Source organism: Lissotriton vulgaris, chromosome 9, assembly GCF_964263255.1.
Source record: "Lissotriton vulgaris chromosome 9, aLisVul1.2, whole genome shotgun sequence".
NCBI lineage: Eukaryota > Metazoa > Chordata > Amphibia > Caudata > Salamandridae > Lissotriton > Lissotriton vulgaris.
In genome coordinates this window covers 1,185,749,832-1,185,761,884 of record NC_141697.1, presented here as the reverse complement: position 1 = coordinate 1,185,761,884, position 12,053 = coordinate 1,185,749,832, and the positions used below count along the sequence as shown (strand labels likewise).

Genomic DNA, 12,053 nt, shown 5'->3' with positions numbered 1-12,053 from the left:
AGCTCGCGTGCAGCCATGTTTCTGTAAGACAAATTGCGTCAGGCTGCTCGCTTATCAGGAGATCAAAGATATGTACCTTGTGCTTAGGGAGCAAGCGTCAATTGATGTTAAAAAAGGTGAATTCCTTTTTAAGTGAGTGGCTACTTTTTACAAAGGATTTTTCCTGAACATTGATATTAGAATATAATAACAACAAAATCGCCGACATACATAACAGCTTTGAAAACCAATCCGAAGAACAGTCCACTCCACCCACCTCCGAACCAAAACAGCACTCTCACAACCTTTGCGCCTGGAACCCCATCACCACTATAGACACCATCCGCCTGATGAACTCCATCCACTCAGGTTCACCCACCGACCCATGTCCCCACCACATTTTCAACAAAGCAGATTCCATCATCGCACCCCATCACCGCGATGTCATCAACTGTTCCTTCAACTACGCTACCTTCCCGGAAAGCTGGAAACATGCCGAACTCAGCGCACTTCTGAAGAAACCCACAGCAGACCCCTCAGAGCTCAAGAACTACCGCCCCATCTCACTCCTCCCATTCCCTGCCAAAGTCATTGAGAAAGCCGTCAATAGTCAGCTCGCCGCCTTCCTTGAATCCAACAATTCCCTCGACCCCTCACAGTCCGGCTTCCGAGCCAAACACAGCACCGAAACTGCCCTCATCGCAGCTACAGACGACATCCGAACGCTACTGGACAACGGAGAAACAGTCGCCCTCATCCTACTCGACCTCTCCGCCGCCTTCGACACAGTCTGTCATAGCACCCTCATACAACGCCTCAACAACGTCGGAATACAAGGAAAAGCTTTGGACTGGATCATCTCGTTCCTCGCCGGAAGAACCCAGAGAGTCCACCTCCCCCCATTCAAATCAGAGGCCACCGAAGTCATCTGCGGCGTACCACAAGGATCATCACTCAGTCCCACCCTCTTCAACGTTTACATGAGTACCCTCGCATCCATCGCACGACAACACAACCTCAACATCATCTCCTACGCAGACGACACCCAGCTGATCCTCTCCCTCACCAAAGACCCAAACACCGCCAAAACCAATCTACACGAAGGAATGAAAGAAGTAGCCGAATGGATGAAGAACAGCCGTTTAAAACTAAACTCAGACAAAACGGAAGTCCTCATCTTAGGATCATCCCCCTCATCCTGGGACGACTCATGGTGGCCACCGGCCCTGGGTACAGCACCCATACCTACAGATCACGCACGTAACCTGGGATTCATCCTGGACTCCTCCCTCTCGATGACCAGACAAGTCAACGCCGTCTCATCTTCATGCTTCAACATCCTACGCATGCTCAAAAAAATCTTCCGTTGGATCCCCGCCGAAACAAGAAAGACAGTCATCCACGCACTGGTCACCAGCCGACTGGATTGTGGAAATACCCTTTACGCCGGAACCACTGCCAAACTACAGAAAAAACTCCAGGGCATCCAAAACGTCAAGCTCACATTTCCGGTCACCTGAAAGACCTCCACTGGCTCCCCGTCAACAAAAGAATAACATTCCGTCTCCTCACCCACGCACACAAGGCCCTCTACGACCTAGGACCCGAATGCCTCAACACTAAACTGTCCTTCTGCACACCCACCCGCCAACTACGATCATCCAATCAAGCCCTCGCCGCAATTCCGCGCATCCACAGATCCACCATGGGAGGAAGATCCTTCTCCTACTTAGCGGCCAAAAGCTGGAATTCTCTCCCCACTCACCTCCGCCTTACACAGAACCACCTCTCCTTCAGAAACCAGCTAAAAACCTGGCTTTTCGATAAGTAATTCTCCCTCCCTCCCTCAAGCGCCTTGAGACCCTCTGGGTGAGTAGTGCGCTATATAAATCTTTGAACTTGAACTTGAACTATGTTCATTATAAGACTGTGCGTCTGATACGAAAGTACAGCAACTGCAGCTTAAATTAATTGATTCTGGGCTGATTAGCATACAATCAAGGAGTGGGATACTACGTAAGTCCAGCAACTGTTTTCGAGAGTAACTAATGTTAGTCCTCTTAATCTGAGCAGGGGTCCTGGCCCCTGGACCCATTCGGGCACGGACGGGCGCAGACGGGCTTCCCTTAAGTGCGCCTTCGGCGCGCCCGCTGCGCGCATCTGCTGCACGTCCTAACTATGGCCATTTAATAGAGTTAGTGGCAGGTCGGCAGAGCGCTGACCGAGAATAGCGTGTGGCACAGAGTAAATGGCCGTCCGGGGTTGAACAAGCCCCGCAAAATGCAAATTGAGGAAAGGATGGCAAGTGGAGTATAACACACTACGATAATTAAAGTGCAGGAAATAGTAGCACACAAAGGCTCACAGTCTCAATATTTTAAAAAGCAGTTCAAATTCATATACAGCAACAGTACAAAGAAGGTTTAAAAACATTAAAAAACAACCTTACAGTCCTTACAATGTTCACCGTAGAACCTCCATATAACAAGTTTGGACTGGACTGGTCTAATTGGACATGGGTCAAGATTGATTGTCGGATGGTTGGGTCCAAACTGAGGTCCAATGAAGGTGGCATTGTAGGCAAAATAACCATGGACTGGGATGTTGCCCGAGTCATTTCCAGTGGGTGAGATTCATTCAAGTATTCGATCCATCGCTTTTTTGTATACTTAATTTTGGTATGACCAGAAAAGCTATGTCACCCTCAAATATTTATTTCAATAAAAAGATTTAAAAAGGAAAACCTGCCCCTTACACTTACATTTTTGTTTTTTCAGTACCACATTTTGCATATATTTAGGGGCATTGTCCAAGAACACGTTCAGAAAGGAAGCATTCCTCAACACTTAATAGCAGATGGAGATGTTGTTCGCCATTTTAACTAGCTTTTCTTGCATTGTGTTTATTTCTCTTTACTGATATGTCAGTTTACCTGTTTCACAGATCCCTGAAGGAGCCTCGCTGGCAATGAGCCTGAAGGACATACGAGACAATACTTTAGGCAGAGGTAATATATTGTGTTGTCTTATAGAATTTTTATTATGGTCCTTTTCGTTTCAACCATGTCATTGTCAGCTATAGAGGTCTTTAAATTGGGAGAAGTGTTAACCCGTAGGTGGAAGAGTTCAATTTCTCAGAATTGATGCAATTGATTGTAAAAGATGGATGAGATCTACTTCTAACTCCTGAAAAGATCTTGTAAAGAAGGAAAAGGTCTTCATTAAGGTTAGAATGTGTCTACTTCTATATACCAGAAGGGTGTTCTTGGAAGGGTGTCAGGTGTATTATTCCAATGGGTTTAGAGGACTTTGTGGAGTGGAAATACCCTCTTTCTTGAGGTGAGGGGCACCTTTCCCAGGTGCAGGGTCCCTGTTCTCATATTGAAAAGGTGCTCTAAAGGTAAAAGAGGTAAATATGGACATGTATGCTATGACTATAGGCCACCGAAACAATGGTGGATAAAAATGGGTTTTCCTCAATTTTATACTTTATAAATAGAGGGTGTTCTTCTGTATGGTATTCCATTCTGTTGTTTTAAGCTCATCTGTACTATTAGTTCAAGTTAGAGAGCTCTAATAAATGCTTTAAAAGTTTCAGAGTATCAGAAACATTCTGAATAATCAGGAGTGGATGAACTAGATACAAATGGAGCATCACACCCATTGCAGAATGAATAAGCAGTCTAGCCAGTACCGTTGGACCATGAATGAACAGTCTAGCCCGAGTCGCTCGACCATGTTTCTCTGCAGAGGAGCACAAGCAACTCAAGGTGCAGGTACTTGAGCTCCAGGTGCCCCTGGGGTTCTCAAAGCTGGGTAGAGCTCCTGCTTCCAGGGATGTGGGGTATTGATCTTGTTGAGAGATGGTCCTACAATAGTCAGTTCTTCCTCAGAGAAATGTAGGATCTTATTCCTTTGAGAGCAAGTTGTTTTACGAATAAAGGGATTACATCCTATCTATGCTATCTAGTATTGCCGGTGAAATGAATTAACGCTCTCTGAGCAGAAAGCTCTTCTTCTCATGATTTCTGGACTTTGTGCTCCTAGCATGAAGTTGTACTCTGCATTGAGGGATTATTTCTCCTGGCTGTGTCGTGGATTTGTTTGCAAGATCCAGACTTGGTCTCAGAATAGAGGTCCTGTCAGAGAAGCAGCAGAATTTCTCATGTGGTGGAAAGTTGCTTTCTGAACAGAACCCTTTTCCTCTGAGGGATTTAGCAGTTTGGTTTGTGCAGTGAGGGGCTGTTCTCGCTTTAGAGAGATCCCTTTTAAATAATGAAGCAGCCTCTTGCTTTGTTTAAATGTTATACAGTTATGCATTATTGTTGAATAACCTGTTGTATATATAGACAACTACATTGAAAAACAACTTTTTAAACAATCCTGTAAAAAGTAAAAAATTATGCTAATTTTAAAATGTATATATTTGTTAAAGAAAATAAATCTTAGGTCATCACGACACTGTAATACTGCTTTAGAAATCTGCAGCATTCTTAAATATTTAATTAATACCTTCCTTTAATCTCTTTTTAGGACTTCAAATAAAACATGTATAGATCACCTATCTCTCTCCCTAGAGGGTTTAGTTGCAGTGTGACTTTTTTGTTGGTAGATAGTTATATGTGGTTGATATTTTGGTAGTCTATATGATTGAATATATTTTTTTGCAGGCTTTGTTCTTTCCTGTATGTTCGCAAAGGTTATATTCTTTTGTGGGGTTGAGCGGTTTCTTTAAGCCAAAGAAGTCTTCTTCTGATGAAGAATATTATTCCTCTATGGTTTAAGAGATCTTCTTCACTGGACAGTAGACATCTCACAGTTGCATGGTCTTGTTGGCTTGGAGAGCTCTGTGGTGGGCTGCTCTCCTTCTTAGATGTCGTCTTTAAGGTTGTAGAGGCCTAACCAAAGTCAAGTGTTGCATTCTGATGGTATAGTGGGCTACTGCAGAGACCAATATGGTTGACAAATTCTCATTCTCTAGTTGGGAAGGTAGTCATTATTTAATCAATCAAATACACATATTTATGGGTGCTATTTAGTCATGTACAAAACTGGAGAAAAGTTGAACTATTGAGTAAGCCATTTACAATGAAATTTAGAGGTTTTAAGTTCAAATGATGGTTCCTAGGTCACCCTTGCCAACTACTTTGGAAATTCAATGTATGATGTGAAAAAAATAAAAGCAACAGTTCTTCTTAAAGGGCTAGAATGTGGTTATGGTCAAAAACCTTGAATTCTACTCGCCTCCTGGTCATTAAAGTCTCCTGACGCTCATGCTGAGCACAGCTAGTAATGTTTGAAGCCCTTTAGTGGACCTCCACACATGTTTTAGTTTTCCCAAACGTTGATGCCATCTGAGCTTAGCGGCTCATATAAGCCTCAAAATGGCTCAACAATGTTGAGGACTGTCAACCAACTGGAAACATGAAATCTAGGGGAGCTCAGGTGGCTAGAGCAGCTGGATTGTTACTCTCTGTTTGGACTTCTATTTTCTCAATATTGATCCTTATGCGATGATCTATAATCAATTATCTGACCTCCACGAGTGCTGCTATATGTACTGTTTACTGTTTTAAGTGAGACGATCAATGCTATACATGAATGTTTTTTCCATAGTTAATTTGTCGCATTTGTCTGCCAATCTTACAACCTGTTTCTTCTCCTTGCAGTGAAGGATTTGGATACTGAAAAATACTTCCATTTGGTAAGTAATTCGTTATTTTAACATTTGAAAATATAATTCTACTATTAAAACAGTTCTGCCAATATTACTCTTATATTAGGAACAGTTCATAGATAAACATATCTTTTAAGAATTTATCTCCTACAGATACAGATTTTGAAACAGCTCACAGAACTTTCACTGTAAAAATATGTGCCATGTAATATGTCAAAACAACTCCTGAGACAGGGTTGGTTGGTCCATAGAATGTCCGAATACCCTGTCTGTACAACTTCTTTCATAGGAACACTTACCTTGTAGAACTTGTGGTATCAGAACATTCCCAGCATGTCAATGGTTTGATTTCTGCAATGATCAGCATGGTCATGAATAATACAAGTGAAGTATAAAGATCTATGGAGAGAAAGCTACCTTCACAGTGTCACACAGTCTGGCCAATTGGGGAAGTCAGGACTTGGACGCAGGCTTTCTGAATTCAAAGACAATGACTTAGCCACTAGTTCTCAATGTCCTCCAACATTTCTAGGAATAGTGCATTAAGCAAAATTAGAGAAGAGGTCAGTTGTCAGACCCCAAACTACTGCCTGATAAAATGAAGCAGCTGTATCCTGCCTTTCAGTGCCCTGGAGGGCATCATGAATAGCTGCTGGTGGTCAGCTAATGGGACGCCAAGCCATGTAGTTGGCTAAGCATTTGCTACCTTAATGGCTCATTGATCTCAATTTGCACTCACACTTCACTTTCCAACATTAGTACACATTAGACACAACCCCTAGCATCATCCTGTGCAGTACACAACTCAAAGCCATGTAGTTATAAAGCATTTAGACACAAGCACCATTTTGCACATCATGCACACAAAATGTCTCCAAGCCATATAGCATGCTAGGCATGTACCACCTCCATGACACATAAAGTCAAATACTGGCACATATCCCCGCATGAGCAATACATATTTGACACAGCTCCTGGCTCTATGGAGTGTGTAATACCGCCCCAAGCCTTACCGTAGGTTAAGCATTTGCCACCTTAATAGAAATGCGGTATCCTCTTTCCACTTTAAGTATCAACCACCCTGAAGACTTAAACTTAAACCTAGAAAATGCACATGTAATGCCGTCAAAGAGACATGATGGGCAAAGATGTCTCAAAACATACCTGCTGGGTAATATAAAATTGTTTGTTGCTGAAGCCAACCAATGGACAACTGTCCACCCCAGTTGAACGAAATAAGTGGCAATGTTACACACTGTGTCTATGTGCAAGAAGGGGCTACGAAGATGAGTATTGGTCTCTATCTAGATACTGCACATTACCTCTATGTCACTCGTCCTCGAACCAGTCATAAACAACATCAGGTACTATTTAATCACAGACAGTGATCAAAACAGGAAACGCTTTCTGACCCCATCCAACCCCCCAGCTAAGCGCTATAATAATAATTCAAGCCACACCTAAGCAATACTTGTTTTGTTTCCTGTCTACAACAGGAAATGTAGCAATAACTTCTGAGATTTTGTCTCCTTCATAAAGTAATGCTGCTTGCTTGCTCCCTTTGCCGGGCTCCGAGAGGCCCCAGTGGCCTACGTGGGAGCGACTTGGTCAGGACGTAATTTTGGCCTCCTTTTTGACCTGTTTGTCAGTCACCGAGTTTTCAATTGGTGATTCTCGGTGGCCGACTGGCTGGGGTTTCTTCCCGCCTCAAGTGCCATGGTGGCATGTGAGGTGTACCCATCGAGATTTATGCTTGGTGTCTCAGTGGTCGCAACTTGTTGGTTTTCATCTATGTGTGAGTCTCAGCGAGAGGACTTCTCAAAGCAGCAGCTCTGGACGCATAGATTATCATAGTGGACCAATGAGTTCTACAACTGTGTCTCGGCTACCACATTTAGGCTATCGTGTTCGCTGAGCCACAGTGAGAGTATTTGAGGCTTGGTGTATGGCCTGCTGGGTTGTTCAACCTAGGTGAGCCTGGTCCACCCTGCTCCGCTTTGAGCGAAGTCAGGTCATGTTTTCTTTTTAAACCTGCCGGGACTCATGGTGAGTCCCAGCGGCCAGAACATTTTAGCAATAAAATCCTGCATGGTTTGCGGCGAAGACACAATAATTGAAAGAAGGATGTTCATGCTTTGGAGCACTGGCTCCAGCTGCATTCAGCACCTACAATCAGGGGGAATGTGGAAGCTGAGATAACAAGCGCAGGTGCGCTCCAGCTGACTTTCTTGCCTCTACTTCCACATTATGTATGTATGTATGTATGTATGTATAGGCATTTATATAGCGCACTACTTACCCAGAGGGTCCCAAGGCGCTTCGACCGCTGCGAAACCCTTCCTGGCTTCCCTGAGAGATGGTCCCTTAATGGGTATCTCCAGGGTGAGACCAGGCATCCCCGGCGGTCTGGTGGGGCCGTTAGTGAAGATGAGGCAAGCTAATGCCCAGAGTTGCCGAGTGTGATCGCTGATCAGAGTGGGCACCGAGGCGAGAGAATTATCGAGTCCGCTGACCCTGGTCCAGAAACCTGCCGCGCCGGGAATTGAACCCTGGTCCCGGGCCGTCCTCTGCTCTCGGGTCTGCCGCCTCTAACCAGTGAGCCACACTACTACATTCATGACATCGCGCTGCGATTGACTACATTTTTGTATGTCGTTGTCAATCATGCGCGATTCTGGTTACATGCAGTATTTTCTGCATAGGCCTTGGGGAGATTTTCTAGTTCAATCCAGTTTTTTTTGCAATTGGGTAGTTTCATGTATACAGTATTTGTTGTTGATTAGGTTGGCATTCTGTTATAAGCTGGTTGATGTATATTGTTTCTTGCCTTGTATTAGGATGGGTAAAAATCCTGGAAAGAGAAGACTTAGGGGCATATTATCAAGGGGGTTTATCTCCGCTTTTTTGGCTTTAAAAGCCAAGAAAGCGGAGATAAAATTATCTCCCTATTACCTAGCTGTCGCTAACACCAGTTAGCGACAGCTAGTAGGAGATAGCGACCATCTTGGGCCCCGCTTTGCATGTCAGTGATATTTATCACTAATGACATGCAAAGTGGGCGTGCCAAGATGTTAGAGACTGGAAACAGTCGCTAACATCGCTATCTCCTATTACCAACTTTTGGAGATATTCGCGCTAAGCGCAAATATCTCCAAAAGCTAACACCTGCCCTTGAGCAGTTCTTAGCCATGTTATCCAATGATAGGTGGATAACATGGCTAAGAGCATTAGCTCGGTAATGCATGGATATCGCTGACTTTTCAGCGATATTCATGCATTTCGGTCGATTTTTATCGCTTAGGAGATAAACCTTGATAATAGCAAGGGTTCTAAGCGATAAAAATCGCCGCAGCTCGGCGATAAAAATATCACCGCTAAACCAACATAGCGATAATTATCACTAGTTGTTGGTAATATGCCCCATTGTTCTCCAACATCTTCAGCTACCTCAGTGGGCAGTCCTGTGCCTCCCCCTCCCCCTACAAAAGTAGGGGATGAGGAGTGTCTAAAGAAACTGAATCTGAAAACTTTGTCCACCTTGAAAAAGAAGAAATCTGGATCTCAATGGAAGTGGCCATGAGTTGTATTTGGATATTTCCTGTTCTGAATCACCAGATGAGACTTCAATAAGTACTATGGAACATAAAGGAAACTATGTGTCTAAGGCTATGTTGCAAAGCATACTTACCCATGTGAGTGAGAACGTGGGTTTTCCAGAGGAGGAAGTGGCCAGCACATCTAGAGACACTAGGCCTGATTCACATAATGAACTTAAGACTCAATCCTAAACTTACTACTATTTTGGTATTCACAGAATGCACTTACTACTTTTGGTATTCACAGAAGTTAGGATTTTGTCTTAAGTTTGTCTTAAGACAAGACAGACTTAGGACAGACTTAAGTTAGGATTTTGTCTTAAGTCTGTCTTAAGTCTGTCTTAAGTCTGTCTTAAGTTTGTCTTAAGTCTGTCTTAAGTCTGTCTTAAGTTTGTCTTAAGACAAACTTAAGACAAAATCCTAACTTCTGTGAATACCAAAAGTAGTAAGTTCATTCTGTGAATGCCAAAAGTAGTAAGTGCATTCTGTGAATACCAAAATAGTAGTAAGTTTAGGATTGAGTCTTAAGTTCATTCTGTGAATCGGGCCCACTGTTTTACCACAATTTAAGAAGCATGCTTCTAAAGATTTACCCTTCACCTGTTTTTCATGGACGTTCCGTTAAATGAATGGAAGGCTCCAGAACGCATTAATGTGTCCCACTTCATGTCAAAGTTGTACCCCATAAAAGAAATGGATTCTAAACTTCCTGAGACAGTCCATGTGGATTCCATTGTGGCCAGTCTGATGAGGTGGCCATTTATGGCAGAGGATAATATCCTTACAGATGGGGCTGACAAGTAGATTGACACTTCTTTAAAAAAGGTGTATGCTGGTTCACATCTGGCCATTCATTCTAGAATCTATGGGGCTTTTGTGGATCAATCTTTATTATCTGACTTTGTTTACTACGATGCAAGAGGGTGGACAATGTCCAGAGTTATTGGGAGCAATGGAAAGGCAAAGTGAGTTCCTTTCTGATATTGCGTTTGACTCAGTTAGGGCTTCTGCCTTGTCCTGTGGAGCATCTGTGGCAGCCAGATGCAACCTTTTATTGAAAGGATGGAATACTGATTGAGCTCAGAAATCTATGGCTTTGAGGTTGCCATTTGTGGGACCACACTTATTTGCAAAAGACCTGGAAGATAATCACCATAAGGTCTTTAAAGAGAGGAAACATTCCTTTTCATTTAGAAACAACAGTAGTATAAGCGACAACATTTTTTTAAATCAAAATCTTTTTCTCCAACCATCCTGAAGGCAACAGAGTTCTAGGGGTGGCTAGAAATTCCGTTGGAAGGGCTTCCAGGGGAAATTCCAAAATAAGTCCCAGCAGGATACCGGAACTGCTTATGAGCGTTCCTGACTATGCGATCGATTTGGAGCCGATTGGCGAAGTTCCAGAGGTTGGTGGGAGAATCAGTTATTTCCTGACAAATTGGTGCATCACGACTACAGACAAATGGGTTCTGAGCATTCTGGAAAGTGGTTACAGGATCAAGTTTGTGGAACTTCCACAAACACCTCTTCCAAGAGATCCACTGAAAAGGAAAGCCTTGAGAGATGGAATTAATTACCTTCTGAATAAAGCTAGTCTTTCAGTTCCAAAAGAACAGAGGGGATGAGGCATTTATTTCATTGTGTTCCGGGTCCCAAAGGTGATGGGAGGTTTCAGGATTGTAATCAACCTCAGGGATTTGAACAAATATGTGAGAAAAATACCCTTCAAGATGAAAACATTGCACCGGATCATTTCTTTGATTCAAGCTGGATCTGTGATGGTTACCCTGGACCTCACCTCAGAGATGCTAATCTCCATGCTCCCATGACATCGGAATTCCAACTGCATCTGTGATTCTCTCTGAAGGGGCATCATTGGAAGTTCTGTGTTCAACCCTTCGGTCTGAGGTCAACGCCCAGCGTGTTTACGAAGGTGGTAGCACTGTTTGTGGCTCACCTGCATCTTCAGGGAATACCAGTATTTCCTTATCTAGACAACTGGCGTCTCCATGCCCCATCTGCTCCAGTAATGCGCCAACATCTTGAAAATGACCAATGTTACGCTAAAGGACCAAGGTTTTCTGTTGAATGTTTCAAAGTGCAATCTCCTGCCCTCGACAAAGAGAACTTTCATTTAGGGCAAATTTCGACTCAATCCTGTGCAGGGTGCTTCTTCCTCAAGCCAAGATCTTACATTCACAGTCTCTGCTGGCTTCTTTGTTGTCACAGAAGACAGTCACATTGTTACAATGGATGGAGGTGCAGAGTCACGTGGTGGCATCAGTATTCACTGAACCTTGGGCCACACCTATGGCCATTGCTGAGGAACCTGCACAAGTTTGTGACTTTTCCTATGCAGGATATGACCATAGAGATTCCTGTTTCGGTGGAGGTGGTTCACAGTCTGCAATGGTGGTTGGACTCGGCGAACCTTGCTTAGGGGATGAGAATGCACCTCTTGGCTGGGGGTCAACGTTGGGTCACATGCAGGGGCGGCCAGTAAGTTTTGGAGGGAGGGGGACCGATGGGACACACACACACACACACACATACACATAACATTCACAATCATGTATTCACACATGCACGCACACACACACAAACACACTTATTCACAACACTCTTTCCCAAACATTCATACATACACACACGCACTCACCAAACTATTTAAAAAGAAAACAAAACACACACTTACCTGCAGCCAGCTCTGCGCTGCCTCAGCGGTTCTAGAAGGCTTGGTCTGCTGCCTTCCCTCATTTGCTGACCTAGTCAGCCATGAGGGAAGGCAGCAGTCCCAACGTC

The 12,053-nt window shown here is 43.7% G+C and overlaps 1 protein-coding gene across 1 annotated transcript in view; it reads left to right on the top strand.

The window, feature by feature from the left end:
• The window catches only part of PLXND1 (plexin D1), a 313,125-nt gene that overhangs the window by 263,160 nt on the left and 37,912 nt on the right, over positions 1 to 12,053 (top strand). The window contains exons 29-30 of the mRNA XM_086939243.1: positions 2,923 to 2,986; positions 5,648 to 5,682. Coding sequence (XP_086795369.1) covers positions 2,923 to 2,986; positions 5,648 to 5,682 — 99 coding nt within the window. The remainder of the gene's footprint in view (positions 1 to 2,922; positions 2,987 to 5,647; positions 5,683 to 12,053) is intronic.